Below are 22,681 nucleotides of genomic sequence, written 5' to 3'. Positions count from 1 at the left end.
AAAAGAGAACTAAAATACCAGAATCCACCATGTCTATCTCACTTCATTCTGTATTTGTGGTGACTGTCAGCCTGCTGCTTTTGCAACATACAAATGGTGAAAGAAATAGTGGGGTGGGGGGAAGGAGCATCCTTTTCAAACTGAAATGTTTGACAGACATTGCAGCTTTTTGAAAGAAAACCTGATGGAATCTCAAATAGAAAAAAAAAGTCTATCTCCACAGTACATGAGAGATTACATTTCAACAGGCCGGGTTTACTATCCTTCAACAGATGCAGATTTGGGTTTATTTATTTATTTCTCTGGCACTTGGTGTTCTAGTAAATAAATAAACAAACACAGGTACTACAGCTATGCTTTTTATTGATGTCTCGTCTACCTCCTCCTGCTGTTCTAGACGCGGAAAGTTTGAGGAGACGAGACACATTTGCAGGCTACTGTTGCCATAGCCCAAAAGCAATTTTAAAGCCTCTTGCTAGAAAGTTTACCACTTCACTGAGATTCCTGACTGGTCTTTCTCTGGTAGTAGCATCTACCAGGGTGCCCGGAAATTCACCCTTCTGTAAAACTGACGGCCACTGGCCGTCGGCCAGTTCACACATACACATTCAAGGATGCTAGTGACTTGTATATATGACGGAGTTATCACAGAGCAAACATTACAGGCAGAACTCTCATATTGCCTCACATCACCTCAGGCACAAGGCCCAGTCCAAAGTCTTACCTGAGTGATAACAGGTAAGCCATGTATCCCCTCTCCATCACACAACTAATGTAATCTGTGATCTGGGCAGTCCACACAGAGGTCTGAACATGTGAAGTCCGGATCAATCCAGCCTGTCCCCATTTTTGGAAAAAGAAGAATAGAACCAAACTGGGCAGCTAAACAGCACAATTCAGGCCTCCTGCTACAGTGCCATGTTACTCTGCACACATAATGGCGCGTCTCACGATCAAGGAGACCCGCCTCCATAGGGTTTGAGGGGAGAGCAGGCTAAGCCAGCTCTCCCCGCAGACAACCAGGGACGCAGCCCTGGGCGGCCGGATCGGCCGCCCACTCAACTGCTGGCTCCGTTACAGAGCCAGCAGGGGCTGGGAGGATCGGAGGCCACGCGTCCCCCAGACACTCCAGTATGCCCTGTGTGAGCGCGCAGGGCATACTGGAGAGACCCCCGAACTGGGAGGCTACTTTTCAGCCTCTCGGTTGGGGGGGGTCTCCTCGTGAGTAGTCGCGGCGCGGAACCATGCTGCAGCTACTCAAGATTTCAAAAACCGGGTTTGCGGAGTGCTCGCTCCGCAAAATCAGTTTAAGCACCAGGCTACAGAAGTGGGTGACCCGCTTAAGAACCACCGGGCTCGCAGCCAAGCCCGGTAGTCCTCACGGTTGTAGAAAATTGGGCTAGCAGAGGCTAGCCCGATTTTCTACAGTTGTGTGAATAGCCTCATAATGTTGGGGAGAGGTGTGCACCCACTCCTCCAACATGCAAACAGAATGCTTGTTGCAAACAAGTTCAGTGTCTTAACCAGGGCTAAAACTTTTGACGAAGTTGGAACAAACCATATCAGACGAAGTCTTATTTTTACTCTAAAGTAGCAGCCATGCTTGCCCCTGATCTATATTGGGGCCATGATATTGAGGGAGGGGGTGTTTAAGCCTCACTTCTCCTTTCCTGCTTCAAAATCAACAACCCCCCCACCCACCCCCAAATACACACACACACACACACACACACACACACACACACACACACAGGCTATATTTAACCCTGAAAGTGCCATTGTAGCAAACTGCATCTTTGCTTCAGAAGGTAATCTCTGCCACGAAAATGGCACCAAAAAGGGTTAAACTCCCCCTGCCTCTATGCCATGGTCCCAATCTGGATCAAAACACAGTGTGACAGCTACTTTGAAGTAAAATCAAGCACCTAACTAAGTGGTGCGTTTAACATTGTTTTCTCGTTTGACTGTCAATTTACAGATAAAGGTGACTGAAATCAAGGGTTGAAGTAATCCTGTGAGCTGGCCCTTAGTTACTGGACACTGTGTCCCTTGTTATAAATGACACCAAAGTTCTTTCACAAGTAATCCCTGAGGCTGTTCTCATGTGCAGTCTAACCCATGCTAGGGGAGCCCTGCCTGGGTTAGGCTGCGTGGATCGCCTGGATTAGACCCGATGCCTGTGGGGCAGCACCAGCTAACCTGGCTTTGTAGCCTGGCTGTTAGTGCTCTCTTAACCCCAGCTTCCTGCTCATGTGCAGCCTTGGGCTGCTTCCAGCCCAGCCATACACAGAGACAGGTGTCCAGAGTGCCCGTCTCCTGTGGGAATCCAGAGGCCAGGACGCATTGGGGCTGCCTTTTTTCATGAGCTAATTGGTACTTGGGATTTGTTCACCAAGTACAAACTCTGTACATTTTGTGCTAATTATGGATGGACTCAGATGTCAATTATAGGGTTTTCATTCAAATACACATGAGCGAGGCTACGACCTTTCCCCATCCCTGTGTGTTTTGAAAGGAAACCATGAAATGAGAGTTGCTACTGAATTTTGCCTGCATGAAATTTCAAGGCAAATATGGTGCTTCCTGCTGGGAGAAAACTTCTGAGAAGATTCAGAGGGAGATAAAACAATTTCAGAAAACTAGCGACATTTCTCAGAGGGTGGGGTGTCACACAGTTCTATGTAAACAGCGAATTACTGCCTAAAGCACAATGTTTGAAGAGTCTGAGGGTTCTGTGCATTTTGAGGGAAACTTAAAGATGTGATAAAACTAGTTAAAAGTTTTTGAGGGGCAAGGAGGCTGCAGCACTGTGATTTCTACATGGATATCCTCTGTATAGGTGATGTGAGATGTGCATACTTAGCTATTGTACCCCAAGTACAAATGTTGAATGCTGTGGCCCTGAGAAGCACATAATGCCAAGCCATTCTGATAATCTTCAACTACTAAGCCTCTCAGTAATCATTTTTCTATTCTAGTTGTGTCTCCATTCATTCTGCATGCATTATGCTTCCAGGCACAGGACTATTGAGAAGGACTGATCAGTCACAGCTTCTTCCTCAGTTCTAGCAATTCACAGCTTTTTTTTTTTTTTTTTTGGTGGAAAATGCTTTTTTAAACGTTCATTACAAGCACCCATCTTTATATTCAATGTACAGATGATACTGTCAGCTGCTTGCATTTGGCCACAATTGTGCATATACGGAAATCTGTTCAACCACACATGCATGCGTTTGCTTGTTTTCTGGATTCCCTCATTGCTGACCTGACACGCATTTATCAGGGGTTCATATTCCACCCTGGCAAAATTATTACTGCAGTCTTTAGCAGATATTGAAGCTCTCTGTCTTTAGTTTGCGGGGAGAGTCTTGACCCAAAATGATGCAGAACAGCCATGGGTGGGCAGCTGAGACAGTTCTAGGGAGAAACTGCGATGGTATCACACTGCGGCACTTTGATTATCTTGAGTCCGACTTACCATCACCTTGTTAAGAAAGCCCATTTTTCTTAGGCAAAACACTTCAGAAAGGTATCAAATAATAAAAGTTATAGCTGATTCGCTGCACAGAGAAGGACCAATGAAGTTCAGGGGGACAGGAAGACAAAAAGAGAGGAATTAATTGGGTGGAGGGATTGCAGGAAAAGATTGGTTTACTGGAGGGGATTGTGGGAAAGGAACAATGAATTGGGGGAATTGGGAGAAAAGAGCAATTAATTCAGGGGGATTTGGAAATGAGCAATGGGAAAAGCAATTAAACCAGAGGAGAACTGAGGGAAAATAGTTCTGAAAGGGAGGAAGAGAGAGCAATGAATGTGTGAGGGGGACATTCAGGAGAAAGCAATAACCAGCTGGGTGAAAAAAAGGAACAATGGATTGGGAGAATGTGTGTTGTGGGTGGAGGAGAAGGGAAAATGAATACTGTGGGGGCAAAACCACAGGAAAAAAGAGCTTGTCCAATTGATTTCAGTTGGGGAGTTGTGCTTCAGTTACTTATTGAAATCAATGGGAATTAAGAGTACCTCATTTTGGCTGGATTGTGTAAATACCTCCAGTGAGAGCAAGCCTCACTCATTGATGCAAAGGCAGAAAATCTGAACAGTCTACCTTAAGAAGGCACTGTTGTTCTACAGGGAGAAGAGAGAATGTAGGACAGAATTGTTGCATGGGGGTAACTGGAGCTGGTCAGCTCTTTGCTCAGCAGAGGTCTTGACCCAAAAACCTCTGTATTGTTGTCTGCATTGCAGCCTAAAGGAGATTTATTTAGCCTCCCTGCAAATACTGCAGGCACATTCCAAGGATACAGTGTTCTAAACCAGCACTACTTGAGTTCAGCTTTTGAATCTACGGCCACACTGTGGTGGGATATTTTAAGCAAAACCACAGATATGATAAGCCCCCAAGCAGCATTTGTAGATCAGTTTCTCCAGCTGTGAACTGCTTTTTCCTTTCTTGCTGCTGAAGAACAGAGCAGAAGAGCATCATAACCTGAAGAACCCTTCTCATGAAAATATGGCTACTTGCATTACCATAAGTAACCTTGTTTGTGTATATAAATACTGATGTCCCTTTCAACTCTAGGGTTCATGTAGTAAAATGTGTGCATAGATATATTCCTTTGAAAACAATAGAATTGCTTTAGTTCCATAGATTTCAAAATGAATCTGGGGCTAACTATACATTATGGACAGCATGGTTTATTTAGTAATCAGCTTTGTGAGCACGGAATTCCGACTGAAGCAGCAGCAGAGGGAAACGATCCTTAGCCTTTTCTGTGTCTGCAACTACTTCACTCTAAATCAGGGCTTCACAACTTCAGCCTTCCAGCTGTTGTTGGGCTATAACTCCCGTCATCATTGACTATTGGTCACTATGGCTGGGGATGATGGGAGTCGTAGTCCACCAGCGGCTGGAGGGCTGAAGGAGTACAGTCCTGCTCCTGCTGACCCCTATGAGCGACCAGCTCGAGTTATTTTGTTCACATAAACAATGAAACACACACAAAACTGACCCAATGTAAAATAAGAAACGGTTTGGGGAGCCTCTTCATAAATTAGAATTATGTAAAAGTTGTGATGGCCCAGGCTAAAATGAGCCCACCATCTAGTAAGGTGGCCCAGCAATGGCTTGATAAATGGATTTGATGTTTGTCATGGACCTTGGGTGTGACAATACATGCTTGCTGGGATGTATTTGGTTTGGAGTCACAAATTATGCAGATCTGGCTTACATTGCAAAGTAGGGAAACACATGTAGAAGATCTCCAACTCAACTACAGTGAACTACAACTAAGGCCAAACTCTGTAACATAGTACTATAGTTTAGCCCTGTGTATTATTTTCCAGTTAAATAGCAGAATATAGTAGGCAATCCAAATCAGGACCATGATGCATGTTTTTAACCATTTCACCTCACATGGCATCCCTACAAAAACCACACCCTGAAGCTGCTACTAAATTGCAGAGGGAAGGCCTCCTTTGGCACAATTGCCCATGGAGGTCTGTTGGCACCTCCTTGAGCCTCATGGTTCCAATGTTGATTGCCTCCCTCACAGTTGCTTTTTAAATTCAAATAAACATGCAGGACAAAGTGTTTCATGTAATATTCTGATTGGTCCATAGAAAGGAATGGGACCAGTGATCCCTCTAACAGGGATTCCCAGATGCTGTTGACTACAGCCCCCATAATCCCCAGCCAAAGGCCACTGCAGCTGGGGATGCTGAGAGTTGTAGTCAACAACATCTGGGAATTCCTGTTAGAGGGAATACCGAATGGGACTAAGTTATGACTAACTTGTTCAATTGGTTTTAATGGATATACAGCCAACTAATGTGTATGTTTACTTGGAAGACCCATTGCATTCAATGGTAAGTGTACATAAAGTTTGCATTCATGATTTATTTTACCTCTATTGGGGGCAAATATTGTAATGTATAAAGCAGTGTACTGTATGGAGCAGCGGGTTGGACACAAGAAGACCACCAAGGTCCCTTCTGTGATTCTACACAACACAAGTACCAGCCAACTGTGCTTATTTGCAACCGAATCTATTTACCTGTAGTGGGGAGTGGGGAGAAAAAGAAACCACTTGTGCCACATTTTATACATTGCAAAAAAACCCAAACATGTTTCACACATGGAGATTCCTCTTAAGTATTTTACGTTTTTTGAGTAGAAAAATTTAGCATCTAAAGTGCTCCTTAGTGTTATAATTTCCCACGGAGACTCTTCTGAATCAACAACTGTGCTGGAGAAAGGAGCAGGAGGATCTTTGCTTTTGTGGAGGATGAGGGCACTTATGACTGTAGAGCAGAAAGATCTTTGCGGGATAATAGATGCTATGTCAGATATAGATTACTATGGTAGCTCAATGCATCCTGCGATTTATGCAGGTTGCATAACTTAAAGAATGATATGGAGCCAGGACTTGAGAAACACAATGATCAATGGATTATATAGGAGTATTTGCAAGATGGATATGTACATGCCTTCCTATTATTAATTATTATGTATACATAACAATCTGTGTACATGAGCAAAAACTGATAGGTCCCTAATCCCAAGGAGTTCACAATCAAAAACTGGCAGTGGGGAAGACAAGAGTAAGTGGGGGGGGGGGTAATAGCATATATGTGTATTTTTAGCAAATATGAACACCAACAAATATTTCCTTTTTTGAGAGAGCGAGAGAGAGTGGAAAACCTTTGGTTTTAAATCTAGAATTCTGTTTAACTGCTGAAGAGGGCAGTCCATCACATGAGCTTTGGGAAGTGTCGATCTTTGATCTTTTTCTGCCTCAAACCAAATTTCAACTTAATTTTAGGGAAAGTCGAACTGTGTACTTAAAAGTTGTCAAATGTAAATGGGTCACTGTTTTCATATCTTAAACATCTGTTGTTTATATCCAAGAAAGCACACTGGGGGCAAGGAAATTAATTCCCCAATTGCTGTCAACTGAGTTAGGGAACAGCAATAAACAGCTTACTGTAAAGCCGCTAGCTACAATAAAACTGCTGTCAATAAAGTGTGGCTGATATGGTTTTGCTGTGCCAGAAAATACATCCTTTGAAAATGAAAATCTGAAATGGTAACTAGAAGATCCTTCCTTGTCCCTATACACAAAGGAGCTATATCTCAAAACTCTGATAGTGCTGAACTCTTAGCATCTTCTTTTTTCCTCCCTGTGCGATGCAATTCAAGAAAGTTATACATTGCACATCAATGGGAAAACAAACCCTAATGATTCATACACAAACAAAAATACCACATGCACAAAAATCAGTGAATTAAAGAAAAGGGAAGTGGGAAGATTCTTGGGGCTTTAACCGAATATCTCTGTGTGCCGAAAGATGCCTTATTCCAGCTTAGCATTTCCACTGCTGTTATAGAAAATAGTATTATCGCTTAAGGTTATATTCTGATTTCCATTACAACCCCCTGTTTTCACATGCTTTTCACTTCAAAAAAAAAAAAAAAATCTCCTTTTCAGCAGAAGTTTTCCATGCTTGGTCTCAGCTCAAAGATGAATTTCTTTAGACAGTTGAACAAAACCTGCTAACCTATTTTTAAAAAAGTTATATAAGGGTGAGGGAATGCACTTCATTTCCACAGCATTTCCAAGCTTTTAAACCTTTACTCACTGTTACATGCATATACATACATAACAATAAAAAGGCACATTGTAGAAGGTGGAGTTTTGTTGCTGTTGTGTGGGGGTTTTGTGTGGTTTTTTGGGGGGTGTGTGTGGTTTTTTTTTGCCAGTCTTCATTGTGCACCAATTTTCATGGATTGGCAAAATAATAAAAAAATAAAAAGAGAAACATTTTACTAAATAGAATGTATAACCCAAGTTGTTTGTTCATACATTGCTCTTTCGCTGTGGACTCCCACAACTTATAAACCTAGTTTTATTAGGATTCTTAATAGAGGTTTTGGTGGTGTTCTTTTTATCTGCTCTCAAAAGGAAATAAATCCCAGTCCAACAAGCCACCTGGGATGGAATTGTGCCTTCTTCATTTACTTCTTGTTTCAGCTTTCTGCAACACTCAAAGGAGCTCTGATGAGCTATATGTACATTTTACAATTGCCTGCACTATTATTTATAATTCTGTCCTATCCAATTTCATGGTAGACAATACTTGGGCATTCTGTTGGCCAAGTGTCCATAAATGCGACTGAGAGTGTGGAAGTAATTAACACAGATCATAACAATTGTAGCTACATGCTGGAACACACAGTTTGCAACATAAGAGAGCTTGGCAGGCTCAGACTGGCCCACAGGGCAACAGGGCATATTCTCGGTGCGCCCTACCCATGTGGCACCCCTGAGCCCCAACTCCCACCCTTAATTGCCTATTCTGCTCAAGACTCGGCACCCTCCCCACATACATTCCACCGCCCTCTCAGTGGCCCCCGTCTGGCCCTGGAGCTCAGGTTCCATCGACAGCATTTTTGGTCAATCACTGCCAGTTAGCAAGGAAAGGGACTAAGGTCTCTTCACCTGAGGCCCTAGATGTCATCAGGTTTTTGGCTTCTTTGGGGACGAGAATAAGAACTCTTCAGGTCTTGAGGCAGAAGAAAGAAAGGAGGGAGGGCAAAGAAGAAACCATGAGAGAGCCAAAGGTGCACTGGAGTGGTATTTTATTGAACCCAACATGTTTTGAGTCAACGGCTCCTCTTCAGAAGCACTATAAAGCTAATGTATACAAAACATTGAATGAGACAGGAATTTTTAAATTCACATCTAAAAACTTAAACATATCATAAACAACAACATAGTGTAACACAGGCTATACAACTGGACAGACTGAACCTGAAAATTATTATTACAATATTTCTCTTAGAAGAACATCAGCCTAATCATTTAACACCCCAAAATTGTACCAAATAGTGACATTGCACATCACAGCTTAACTAACATGTAATACCTTGCACATGTGACTAAAAGCATTCATTTATTCATTCTGCACCTAAAGTTTCAATCCCAACAGATATCAGAGTTTGCAGACTCCCTTTAGGTGCAGGGAGTCAATGTTAAGCTATGTTGCGTGATGTCATCATTTGGTACAACATTTGGTGTTAATGATTAGGCCGGTGTTGTTTTAAGAGAAATATTATAACAACAAAATCTTCAAGTTCAGTTTATCCCACTATGTAACTTGTGTCACACTGTTTTTATATTTATAATATTTACATTTAGAAGTATTTAAAAAAATCAACCATTTTATTCAATTGTTTATATACAACTTTATTTTTCTAGAAACTGAAAAAAGGTCACTAGCTGACATCCTGCTATATTGGGAGAAGCACTGGTGCTTCTAAAAAGTTCAAACTAATTCCGCTTCAGTGCTGGCTCAGTGGTGATGACCTCCTCTTTTTTTGATGACCTCCCCTTTCCCAGAAATTGCTCTATGCCACCCAAAACTATGTCCCAGAGGGTTGTGCAGCCCTCAGGGATATATTTGTGGGTGGCACAGTGCTTCTGGGGGGAAGGGGAGGTTATTGAAATTACACACCCCCACACCCCCACACACAAACAAGCACCAGTGAAGCATTGGTCTGGTACACTTCAGAAGTACTGGTACTTATCTCTTTGCACCAGTGCTTCGTTAGTTATGTCAACTGAAACACACTGAGCTCAACAAAATACTTCTTCAGTGCACCTTTAAGGTTCCCTGTGGTTGTGTTTGCCTTACACAGGAGGCCAGTTTGAAAGGCCTAATAGTTCTTAATTTGGCCTATTTTCTATGCTATTTTGCAAGATCTCTCAGGCTCTCAGTTTATTTTTCCTTAGCTTAAACAATTTTTTGCAACAATGGCTAACCAACAAAGAGTATTTGCTGATGTCCCATGATTCTGACCAGCAACAGCTTTCATTCCTTTTTCTTGCAACAGACTTGCAATTAGGTTTTAAGAAGCTTTTAAAGATATAAGGTACACAGAAATGCTTGTAATCAGCACAAACCACAAAATATAGGGGAAGGAATAGGCTCATCTAGGCAGAACAGATGCCTGAAACCAGAAGTGAAGAGAAGACAGTGATAGTTGGCATGACAACTGATTTGGACAAGAGAAAAAGGGAATTAACAGCCCTGGTGAGGGAGTCATTGAGTCCAGTTCTGAGAAAGGATAAGGGTGATTCTTCCAAAATTAGTTTTGAAAACTGTAAAGGACAGATGTAAAGATTCTGGTAAGAAGGCTGACCCAAACCCAAATGTACTTGAGTGGCCAACCTGGTGCTTGATCTTATAAGGGAACATAGCTGGGGCAGAATTGTGTTAATCTAATGTAACCTTAGATGTGTCTGCTATTGATCCACAGTTTCTGAATCTTTAATTGAAGTCGATCATCTTTGTTTCTCTTAGTGTTGGAGTATTGTCTGGCTCTTTCCCCCTCTAAAACTAAAAGTAGAAAAATCTCCCTACAATGCTCCTTGCAATTTGGCATCTTCTGTTACCTGCCTGACATCCAGAGACTGCTTAAACCTTACCAAGGGCACCAGGTCAAAGGCCTCCACTGTGGTGGGGACATCCCTTCTTATTATGTCGCTCCTGACAGAAGGTAGGGATTGGCACTCATTGCTGGTGTTCAACAGTATGGCTCAGTCAATGCTTCTATCCTGATTCCTGCCAATAGAGCTGTTCGCAATTGCCATGCAGGTCTGTTTGATGGGACTTTGTACGCTTACCTATTGGCAATGTGTACAAATGTTTTCAAAGTTGGCATATAAGCTATCGTAGGCACATCAAGCCCTCATCAAGATGCAGACATAAGTCCTTGCATCTAAGCATGCTGGTATGCTAATCCTATATACCTCTGCTTAGGTATTTGCTAGTAACCTCAGAGTAACACCCTAGTAACAGTGATACAATGTCATTGTTTGTGAGGTTGCATCAATGCTCTGGTAAACACTCCTTGAGCCTTTTCTCACAATTCAGGAGAAGGGCTTGAAGGGGTGAAGGGAAGAAGCCTCGAAAAGCTTACCTCTCCCACAGATAATCTTCTCCTTGTTGCTGGGCAGCTGGGTCAGCCGCCCAGATGATTGCTGGCTTCTGTCGGTAGCTCCAAGGGTCAGAGTGCCGGGACGCACTGCCCTGCCTCTGGAACTCCCATAGTGCACCACACAAGTGTGCAGTGCATCATGGGGATCCGCCCTCCCCTCCCCAAAGTCAGTCGGGGGGCTGGCAGATGATCAGTAAAATGGGGTTAGGAGAGTGCTTACTCTCCTAACCCAGTTTAAGAGGGTGGCTCTGGAGGTGGGTTTGCCACGGAGGCACTGCTGGGATTGGGCAGGATCCAAGCAGTACCCAAGTGCAAGCAAAACCAGACTGGGCTTCTTGCACATGTGAATAGCTTCCTTATCTTAAGCATTTCTTTGTTGGCTAGCAAACCTTGCAGACAGCACTAATTATTTCAGTCCATGTTATCTAGGGTTGTTGAAGGAGATTATTCTTTTAGTGACAATGACAGTTCAGTGGGTCAAGAAAGCCACAAGGGCCAGAACAACCTCACCATCAACTACAGCAGTTTCGGGGTAAGTGTTGTTGGAAGGAATATGAAATATAAAATGTAGAACTTAGTGTATTACAATATACTCTTCACAGGTATCAACATAACAGAAACAATCTTGAAATTCCAAAGTGTTCAGAGCAACCAAATTGCCTTTTCTTGACACTGTACTCCAATTTGGGTTATTTCATTCAGGGCTAAGTTATTAAACATATTCCAGTGAAGAGTTTCTTGATTCTTGCATATTCCTCATAGAGCAGCTTAGGAGCCAAACACACCACAGCCGATTTTGTCACAGCTCTATTATTTTACAGAGTCAACTTAACCATTTCAAAATGGTGCAAAGATGGAAAACAATCTATTGGAAACTAATCCTGCACAGGTGTCCCACTGCAAAAAATGAGCAGTTTCTATTCACTTCAAAATGGTTTGCTTGGGAGAACTTTGCATTAGATTATGCCCCACATTTAGCCCAGCAATGATGTAAATAAAAACTATTCAAATATTGAGGCACTTCACACGATTAGTGTGAAGTGCCTCAAGGTGGTTTGTGAAGAGAGCGAGCTTAGCCCACTCTCCCCACAGACGATCGCTTGTGGGGCCCTGGGCAGCCGGATCGGTCGCCCACACGACTACCGGCAATGTCACTGAGCCAGTGGGGGCTGCAGGGATTGCTCAGCCCCCGGAAGTTGCTCGCGCAGGGCATTCTGGAGGGATCCCCGAGCCCAGGAGGCTGCTTGTGACCTCCTGGTTGAGGGTCTACTCATGTGTTGCTGTGTGCTGTGGTGACACACAAGCAGAAAAATGAGGTTAATGGAGCACTTGCTCCATTAACCTCATTTAAAGGGAGGTGGAATTTGGTGGGCCTAATTCATTTGAGGGGAGAATTAGCTTTGGAACCACTGGGCTTGTTTGAGAGCCTGGTGGTTCCGACGGTCACCAGGAAGTGGGCTAGGCTCCCTTAGCCCACTTTCTGGTGATCATCAGAATAGCTTCAGTATTTAGCAGGATGACATCACCTTCCCCCAAACACTCTGATATGTACATATCACACTCCATGTGAAGTCCTCCCACACACCCCAATAAACTGAGTGGAAGTTGAGCAAGAGTAGTTTGATCCATTTCAGTGGACTGGTGCAGAAGTACTTTGTTTATGGATTGTGTTCCTAGATGATATCCAGTGTCTCTGTACTAATGGTGCCTTTAAAGGACGCAAGTTCTCCCCACCAAACCCAACTATGTAAAAGCCATCCTTGCACTCTGATCCTAAACACATTTACTTACAAATGTTGACTTCTAGAAAATATCTTTCCAAGCAAGTGTGTTTAAGTTTGCAGCTTTAATTGCTGTGCCTTAACACTTCGTGAAGAACAAAATGAAAATGTCCCAGTTTCTCACACATCTTGCTGCTGATGGCTACACAACTTCATCATAAAATATGGTAGTAGCAAGCCACTTAATAGTTACAAAACACAGGAACTGGTATTTGATCTGTTTTGGTTTTAATATTTGAATTTTAAAAACTCCACACAAATAGAATAACTGGGAGCCTATTTTGAAAGCAAGCCTTGTCATATAAACTGGAATATACTTAAATTAGTTGTTGGTATTGGATGGGCAAGTATCCAGTATTCTCCATAAGAATCTCAAAATCAGACCCTAAAAAAACTCTACAGTCATCTTTCCATAAGTTTAAAGGTAACTGAACTCTTTGTGTCAAAGAAAACATACAGGATCATAGTGGCTCAAATTATACTTTTATTTTGGATAATCTTAAAGGGTAAGGCAAAAGTTCTGTGCCATTCAAATACTTGCTTCCCTATCATCACAATAAGGTGTCATCTAAGCAATATAAAATCCTATCCATCTTTCTGTTGGCTTCAATACAATCAGACCCATATGACTCATAAAAAATAGCACATCCATGTCAACAGTTGTGAGGCTATTATAACCGCAAACCAGATTTATTTTTACAGTCATGAAGAAGATATAAAGGGAAATGTTGTCTTTATGTTTTCCCACCCTTAACTTTCAAATCTCTTGAGTGGTGCTTACATGCGCTGCCAGGTAAATCGTTTTGTATTTGTGATTTTAATTCCCATTTGACTCCTCAAAGAAGTTAAGACTCATTCTTGTAACAGAGCCCAGGAAATTAGAAATAAAGTAGAACAGAACTGCTTAACATCAAAACAATGTCAGGTATCTGTGAGACAAAAATAGGTGGTGCAGAGTGGGGAGAGAGTGATCTGACCTCAAATGCTGTTGATAAAGCAGAAGTTGAATGGTCAGTGGGGTTTTATTTTCTGTTTTTAAGTTGCCTGGACAGAGGTGTCCAAATGACTCTGAACATTATTTTGAGAGCCTAAAGTGCTTCAAAATACTGATGAAGGTGAGTTCTGTGCGAAGAATGTTTCCTCAAATGGCTTTTAACAAGTTTATTGAGTGTTGGGGGAGTAGTTTCTTCAACAAGATACCTCCTAAGTGTCGTCTTTAAATACAACACCTTGTTATCAGAGATGTCCAAAAGTCAAGATGCAATTTTGAGAAACATAACATATAGCTTGGGAGATTACTCAAGCTAGAAAATGGTCACTAGCCATCTCTAATGGCACAAACCTATTAAAATGTGCCATGCTCTGTTTCCTGTCTATGACCCCTGTGATCAATCCAAACAAGCCACCATAACTCTCAACAACAATGTGTGCTTGATAGCTAAAGCCTAGACAATTGATGCAACAAAAACTAAGCACTAAGGAGCGACTTTCAAAACACACTAGCTTAACCAGTCGCTTCAGTGCGACTGTCATTAAATAAAAGGTTTCTTTGGCTGTAGTACCAGTTTGAACCTTCCCTCCCCCATTTCTTATCTATTGCAGGACTGGCAACCAGCCAGCCCAAGCCACATAGTACCTTAGTGCCATCTACAGGCTCATCCTGACATTCTAATTTAGTGGCGAAGGACAAGCACCAGTGAAATGAATTAGACAGCACCACATTTAAATCTTTATTAGCAAGGAACTAAGACGAGGGCGGGGGGGGGGGGGGACAAATCCTAATGCTGGATTTGGTTGAAATATGAATTACCCCACCTCCTAATCCTTCTTCATCTGGCATATTTCACAGCTTTAAAATGAGTTGTGACAGCTCACTTATGCACTATTAATATGAGAAAATATTTACAATGGGGTGATTTTTTTTCTTCTGCATAATTTGTCTTTTATTCAGAGCAAATGCATTCCTTTTGAAAGCGTACTTTGGCCATTTGGGAAAAAAAACACGCAAACAAACAACAACAAAAACCCTCAACTCTAATAGACGCACAACTTTACTACTGTACAACAAAAATAATTGTAATTCAAAACAGAGGAAGACTTCCTGATAGCTTAGTTATAACCTGCCAACAGACACTGTAACGTCTTGGAAATCTTCGAGCCTTTGTCAGGACAAAAAAAAAATAATAACCCCCTGAACACCAATAACTTGACAAAGGTTCCAAATCAGTTTGAAACAAAGACCAAAAGAAAAAAGAAAAAAAGCACTTAAGCCAGCCTCAATTGAAACATCGAATGTTTTTATCAGAAATAACACATTTAATCATGAGTCAATGTTTTTCCCTTTTGAACTGAATTTGGCAGACTGAGAAACTTTTTTTGTCTTCAGTAAACCTCTACACTGAGATGTTCTTGACAAACTGTACACAATTGCTTTTTAGCTCAGACTAGCTGCATGAATGTATGTGCGTGTATGCGCGCAAGAGAGAGAGAGAGAGAGAGAGAATGTGTGTACTTGTGCATGAGTGTGTGCATGTAGTTCTTTCTATAATAATACTTTTTTAAAAAACAAAAACTGGTGACTCGTACCACTTTGGACCATCATTTTCATTCTACAAATGCATAGTCTTGCCCCGGACAGACAGTAAAGGGGACCAGGTTTCCCCCCCACTCTCTATCCATATTATAACTAAGCTAAAATTACAGTGAAAGAAAAGACATCCTGGCACTTTAATACTGGTTGATGGGGCACTTGTATGCAGTACTTATAGACCAGTAAAAGTGCTCGTTTACCTGTCTGGTGTGCAAGGGGCCCTTTGTCTTGAAGCCTCCTTGGGAACTGCACTCTGAGGCACTGAAGTGATCTGAACTAGTGGAAGAGCGTTTGGAAAGGGTGTCACAACCCCCAACAAAGGTGTTGTCCAAAGGGAGTTCCTGAATCACGTGATGTTTTTTCACCGAGACAGGAGTGTCAGGCTTAAGATGGAAAGCGGACTGTGGAGAGGCAGATTTGTAATGCTTAGCAAGATCAGGGCTGTTAGGCTTAAAGGTGGTGGGTGGTGCAGTGCCCCAGTCAAATCTTCCTATACTTTGCTCCTCCAGCTCAGCTGGTAGGCTAATTGTCCCGTTGATAGGTTCATGAACTGCATCCTCAGGTTTGGATTCCTCAATGGTAACAAAATTTAACAGGGAACTCTTAGGAGACTTCCTTTTCTTCCGCTTCTTTTTCTTGTTCTGTTTGTTCTCCTGATTGGGAGACATCCACTCGGCACCTTGCTTGCTCCTCTGGGCAGCTTTGAACCTGGAAGCATGGCGGCAGCGGACCAGAACAGTGACAAATATCACCACAATGACAACCATGGCACCTGCAACAATAGCAATCATGATTGTAAGGTAGTCCTCATTCTGATAGGGCTGGCTGCTGTCCCCGATGTTTCGATCCAAGGGCGTTTCCATAGTCCTGCGGATCAAGTCATAAATATAAGAGGCATTTCCCGCTGTGTCGTTGACATACAAAAACACAAGGACAAGAGTATGCAGGGATTTAGGATAACCCAGATCACTAATGTTGACCACTAGCCGATGCAGCCCCACATCAGTAAGAGTAGGTTTTTCTTCCAAGGTTATGTTACCTGTCACCGGATCAATACGAAATAAACCTTTGTTGTTTCCACTAACAATTGTATATTTAAGTTCAGCGTTCATCCCGGTGTCAATGTCAACTGCAAACACTTCAGCCACTACAGAGCCAGGGATAGCCGAGAGAGGCACCAGCTTAAAAGAAGTGTTAGAAGGTGGGTAGATGACCACAGGGCTGTTGTCATTAACATCCATGACATTGATGGTGACCTTTGCGGTAGAAGAACGAGGCGGCTGTCCTCCATCAATGGCCTTGACATCAAATGTATAGGAACTCTGCTGCTCTCGATCAAAAGAAACATTTGACTTTATAACTCCAGAGTAAGGATCCAGAACAAAGTTCTCATTGTCATTTAGGATGGAAAGGGTCACAGCTTTATTCTCGCCTGCATCTGCATCGGTCACCGTGATCACGCCAACAGTGCTATACTTTGGTAAGTTCTCGGACACAAAAAACTGAAAGTGATTATGAGTGAATTTAGGACTGTTGTCATTCTCATCCAGGACAGTAACAATTACAGCAGCTTGACTTTGCAGGGGAGGTGTCCCGTTGTCTCGGGCCGTAACAGTAAAAATGAACCTCTCCTGCTCTTCTCTGTCAAAGACCCGGGAGGCTGTCAAAACCCCTGTCTTTCGATCCAGATCAAAAAAGGAGGCGTTGGGGCCAAGCTGATAAACAATGTCTGCATTTTTCCCACTGTCCTCATCCGTGGCACTAATAGTTGTTAAGTACAGACCACGGCGGTTGTTTTCGGAAACCGACAGCTCAATTACAGGCTGGCTGAAAATGGGAGGGTTGTCATTTTCATCCTCCAGCTTAACTCTTACCAGGGCAGTCTGGTTCAAGCTGGGCTTGCCAGAATCAGAGGCAACTATTTTAAAGCTGAATTCTTTGGTGCCCTCATAGTCCAGCAGGGAGGAGGTCTCTAACAAGTACTGGTTGTCGTAAACGGCCTTCAAGTGAAACGGCACCTCTCTCTCAATGAAACAGATCACTTTGCCATTCACGTCAGCATCCTTATCTGAGACTGTAATTAGGGCAATCTTGGTATTGACAGGATCTTTCTCAGATAAGTACACTGTGCCATTGATGGGACTTATAATGTACCTGAGGTCTACGTTAGGGGGGTTATCATTAACATCAGTCACATTGATGGTAACAGTTGCCCGGGCAGGTGTAGAGCTACCATCACTGGCCAGCACTGTCACCTTGTGAATAGCAGTCTCTTCTCGGTCTAAGGCCCTCTGAACTGTAATCAGCCCAGTGGTGTTGTTTAAAGCAAAGAGTCTTTTAGTTGCAGGAGCAACCTGGGCACCAAAAATATATCTGATTTCTGCATTGCTTCCTATATCTGCATCTGTGGCATGAAGCTGAATGACCGAGGTCCCTACAGGGGCATTCTCTGGGACGTGAACCTCCACCTGACTCTCTTTAAAGACTGGCCTGTTGTCATTGACATCACTTACTGTGACCTGGAGGATGGCAGTGCTGCTTTTCTGGGGGGTTCCTCCATCCTCAACTTTGATTTTCATCACATAGGTGTCTTTCTGCTCTCTGTCCAAGTTCTGCTGCACAATCAGCTGAGGCCATTTCTCCCCTTCTGGAGTTTCCACAATATCCAGCCCAAAGACACTTTGCCCATTCAGTAGTTCATAGTGCTGCACCCCATTGAAACCGGTGTCAGGATCTGTGGCTGAGGGGATTGGAAAGCGGCTGTTGATCAGAGTGTTTTCGGGTATGGAGATGTTGATGACCGGGGATGGAAACATGGGGGCATTGTCATTGGTATCCTTCACAATGATTTTGATCTTGATCAACCGAAAAAAGTCATTGGGGAGAATCACAACCTCTAGTTCGAAGAAGCACTCGTTTTCTTCAGCATAGGCAGCTCCAGCACAGAGCCGTTCTCTGTCAATCCTGTTGGAGGTGGTAAAGATCTCCCCTGTGGTGCTGGATACTTTGACCAAAGGGGCATCCCCTGCTTTGGAGACCAGTCTGTAGACAAGACTCGCGCTGGTTCCTGTGGCAGCATTGATGTGAGAAATGTTCAAATCCTTTGGTATGTTCCCAATGGGGACGTTTTCTGGCAGCTCCTCTCGGATTGTGTAAATAAGTTCTTGAGCTACAGCAGAATCCAGCCTTAAACAGGCAATCAGGGCAGCCAACAGGTAAAAATCCCTCAGGTCCATGATAATGTGTTTATAGCTCCTTCTTGGGATGTTTGGATTGCAAGGTTTCCACCAAGGAGTGCTGCCTGGCTCGCAAGAAGAGGACTGCAGGATGCATCACATCAGGGCTCTTCCTTCCAGACAGCCACTGTCAACACAATCACAACACCAACAACAAAAACAAGTGTTATTGTCTCATTTCAACCCAATGCCAGATGTAACTGCCAAGTCCTGCTCCATGTTTCTGCAACACAGACACACACACTTGCAAATGAGCAACACCCACCACCTGCTTCCTTTTCTTTCTTGCGTGTTTTGTGTATGTGTGTGCGTGCGTGCGAGCCTTTTCTCTCATGAATGCAGCAGTATACTGCCACTAACATTTGCACACACCGAGAATGAAATTAACAAGTTGCAGGACTAAGGGGAGATGCAGTTCTCTCTCTCTCTCTCTCTCTCTCTCTCTCTCTCTCTCTCTCTCTCTCTCTCACACACACACACACACACACACACACACAGAGACACACACTTACCCAATTTGATCTTTGGTGCACTGAACATACAATCCTCCTTTGAGCCATAAATGTAATGCATGCAAGTTGTTGTTTCTAAATCCCTTAACATGAATTGCATGCTAACTGCAACTGAAAGCATCGTGCAGCCTACCCTCCCCCGATTAAATTACCTAGGTAGATTTCTTTCCTCTTGCTTGTGTGTTTTACCCCTATGCCAATGCTAGGAGATGGTCGGAGACTCCAGCCAAGCCGCTGCTGGTACTGCTGCTGTTGCAGCAGCTCTCTCTGGCTACTTCCCATCTTTATAAACTAAAAGGAGACAATATCAGGACTTCCAGTTTCTTCCCCAGAGCCATCCAAAATGTCACCTTCTCCAGATGTTGCAGTGTGTGTGTGTGTGTGTGTGTGTGTGTGTTTGCGAGTATGACCGTGTGTGTTGTTGCTTCTTCTGCCTGAGATTGTTCAACTTCAAAATAAACAGAAGATTTGGGAGGAGGCGTCTAGAACCAACTCGGCAGCAGCCAGCCAGATGTTTTCAAATCAAATGCAGAAGGATGCTATTTTGTTTTGTTTTTTTTCGTCCCTGCTAAAGGGTTGGCGGGGGGGAGCAATGCAGGCAGTGATACTCGGCTGCCCCTCCGGATGTGTTATTAGCAAGCAGCTGCCACACATAAATACTGCAGCCTAATAGTGCTGGTTAAGAAAAAGCGAGAGAGACTTCTGCTCAGATACCCTTATGGGAGCAAATAAAGCTCTAGCGTCCCCATAGACTAGGGGGCGGGGAGAGTTTGGTCAGAAGCACTGATCTTACATCTGCATTAAAAGCTACGCGGTGATGTCCGCGATCATTTCCATTACACTGATGCAGGCAGGTAGGGGCTGCAGAGACAGCAACCTCAAGGCAAAGCAGAGATTTCCCTCTCTCTCATGATCTGAATATATCTCGGCATCAATTAATCCCCCCCCCCCCGCCAAGCATGTGTAACTTTGCACTTACATTGCCGCTCTAGCTTGTGCTGATGAAATGCAGCAGCTGGGGAAGGATCCGTTTTTCCAAGACACCGAGAAACCACCATACAATGCATTTGGTACAAGCCACCAAATTCGTATTGGGCTGGGGGGCTGGGCTGGGGGTGAGCGAAATCAGCCGGCAATCGGCAAGGCGGACGCTTCCTCCTTGAGCCAAGAGGTGTTGCTCGGGGGTGGCAAATTAACAACTCCAGAGAACAAATTCACAGTTCTGTCCAGGTTCGTCATCTTCGCTCTCTCCCTCTCTTGCTCTCCACGTCTCGTTTACTTATGTATTTATTTCTATTCTTATCAAAGTGATGCTGATCCCCCTTGGGCGTCTAGAACGTGGCGCAGGCGACACCGCCAGCTCAACAAACCCAAGGAAGCCAGCCAGCCAGCAATCCCAGCGTACTTCGTTTTCAGATCAGGGGCATGTCACGCTGTGCACCCGCACGTTAAATCCCATTCCTTTCTCATCACCATCACCATCATCAGCGTCTGGAAACGGAGGCAAAAACTGAGTCCGCAACTTCTTATTGAATGGCAAAAATCGAGTTAGGCTGGTGATGGAAAATGCTCCTGGGCTGGTCTGTGATTTCGTCCTCGTGGGGTGATGGTTGCAAATCTTACAAATCCGAATGCGTTTATTGCTTTGCTGGAAGGAAGCCGCACAAGCTTTCCCTCCCCTTCTCTCTCCTGGTCTCTCTCTCTCTCTCTCCTACACTCTCTCTTCTCTTTCTCTCTGAACTGAATTTCTTGATATAACTCTCAATAAGCCCAGAAGGAGGGCGGGAACGAGGCTAAGCCACGCCTCCCGGTGGCATCGGATTGGCTTCCGACGAGACAGGCGGGCGCTAGAGCTAAGCGAGGCCGTTCATAGGATGCCACGCACGTCGCTCAGGTTTTGGAGGCGGGGAAGCGGCGAGCGGTCTGCCTGCTGCTGTACAGAATGGTTAATAAGGCTGCGGGCAGCGGTGGAGGAGACGTCGGTCGGGCACGGAGAGGGGGTGCCTCGGCTGTATGGCGGGGCTGCCTGGCAGAAACTCGTGGGGAGCCTGTCCTCCGCTCGCGCCAGAACTCTTGAGTTCCCCTCTCAGGTGCACACAGGTCGAGATTTTGTGTTTGTATCCCATCCTTAAACCAGGCTCTGAGCATGTGCAGAGTGTCTCAGCGTAGGGAACAGCAGGCCTGCCCCAGCCACGTCTCAGCTCCGCCCCCTCTCCTTTGGCAGGTTAAGCGCTGGGAATGCTTGGAGGTGAGTGCAGTCAGCAGTAGCCGCTTTCCAACCGAGTGACTGGCTGCAGGACAGTCTTTGGCGGCGCTTGGTGCATTGAAGACTTAGGTTGACGCGGGACTCGGTCAGGTCTTCCGCTGTAGGTCTTTCCCCCTTTCCCTTTAAAGTCGGAGGAAATTGCAGCGGACTTATTCCTCTGAATAAGCACGTTCAGGATCAGACTGTAAACTGTCTGGCAGGATCTGGCAACCCACTCGAGGTTGGCGAGAGTGCACCCTCCAGCCGCTGCCAAAGCCCAGTGCTGCAAGAGGACATACTAGTCTCAGTGCTGCCTGAGCAGAAGCAACCGCCCCCATCTATGGGCAGGCTGCTGCCTAGGGGGGTTAGCAAACTCTCAGCGGAGTGTGCCCCCCCCTCTGGGTGGTGCTATTGCCTGGGACAGCAACCATGCCCCCACCCCCAAACCTGCCCAATGAGCAGACAAGAGAGTGGCAGGTCAGACGGGCAGCCAGCTCCACTCACCACCTGCCTTCTCTTTGAGGGTGTGTTGGTGAAAAGTGGTCCCAGCACTTCCTTCCAGAGGCAGGTGGTGACTCAGGGGCATAGCTAGGGCAGAGGGGGCCTGTGTTCGCCCCTCTCCCTGGCAGCCCTTCGGAGTGAGCAAGATAGTGAGGAAAATAGGGAGGGGTGGACCTGGGAGGGAGCAGCTGGGGGCCTGGGTTCTTTGAACCCATCTGCTCAATTATAGCGATACCACTGAGATGTCAGCTCCTGAGGCAGGCAAGTGAGTGGATCACAGTGGCAAGGAACAGCCACTGCTTCTATTGCCTTGTTCCTCCTTTGCAGCCAGTCTCCTTTGCTTTGTTGCCTGCTTGGGTGACCAGGCTGTAGCTGCAAGGGCCAGGCACCAGTGTTCTCTCTCATTTTCTCTTCATCTTTGTGCGGAGTGCGTTTTGTTCTGAGCGGCAGTATTGAGACCGTGTGTGCGCACGTGCATTCCAAGTGGGACCTTCCTGAATCAACCTGAGTGGGATCTAAAACGAACTGAGCGGATATCAAAAAAACGTGTGAGCGTGAGCACATGCACACGCCTTAGAGGGAACACTGCTAGCCACCTCCACTTAGTTGTCCTCTCCCTCTGGGCAGTGCCTTGGGGGAGGGCTGGGCCTGCTGCACCTCATCAGAACCGCCACACCCGACACCGTTCCCTGCTGCTCCCTGCAGCCACTTCCAGGGCTGCAACAGTGCCGCTCCATGCAGCCAATGGCCTGCTTATTGTTGCCCTAGGTTGGGGTGGGGGTGGGCAGGGAAGATCTGATGTGGGGGGAGGGGCTTC

At 44.7% G+C, this 22,681-nt stretch overlaps 1 protein-coding gene across 8 annotated transcripts in view; it reads right to left on the bottom strand.

Annotated features, from left to right (window-relative positions):
• The window catches only part of PCDH9 (protocadherin 9), a 1,118,779-nt gene extending 1,097,940 nt beyond the window's left edge, over positions 1 to 20,839 (bottom strand). For 6 of the 8 annotated variants that reach the window (XM_053310834.1, XM_053310837.1, XM_053310839.1 and 3 more), the window contains exons 1-2: positions 20,098 to 20,839; positions 15,571 to 18,733 (exon numbers count right to left, since the gene is read on the bottom strand). In XM_053310834.1, coding sequence (XP_053166809.1) covers positions 15,571 to 18,606 — 3,036 coding nt within the window. In that variant the 5' untranslated portion in view covers positions 18,607 to 18,733; positions 20,098 to 20,839. Of the gene's footprint in view, positions 1 to 15,570; positions 18,734 to 19,118; positions 19,251 to 19,270; positions 19,540 to 20,097 lie in introns of those variants that run through there. The other 2 variants (XM_053310836.1, XM_053310835.1) reach the window with 2 other exon arrangements.
• Between the last annotated feature and the right edge of the window lie 1,842 nt (positions 20,840 to 22,681).

Source organism: Hemicordylus capensis, chromosome 3 (assembly GCF_027244095.1).
Source record: "Hemicordylus capensis ecotype Gifberg chromosome 3, rHemCap1.1.pri, whole genome shotgun sequence".
Taxonomy (NCBI): Eukaryota; Metazoa; Chordata; class Lepidosauria; order Squamata; family Cordylidae; genus Hemicordylus; species Hemicordylus capensis.
The sequence above is the reverse complement of the archived record's forward strand: the minus strand, read 5'-3'. Positions and strand labels throughout refer to the sequence as shown.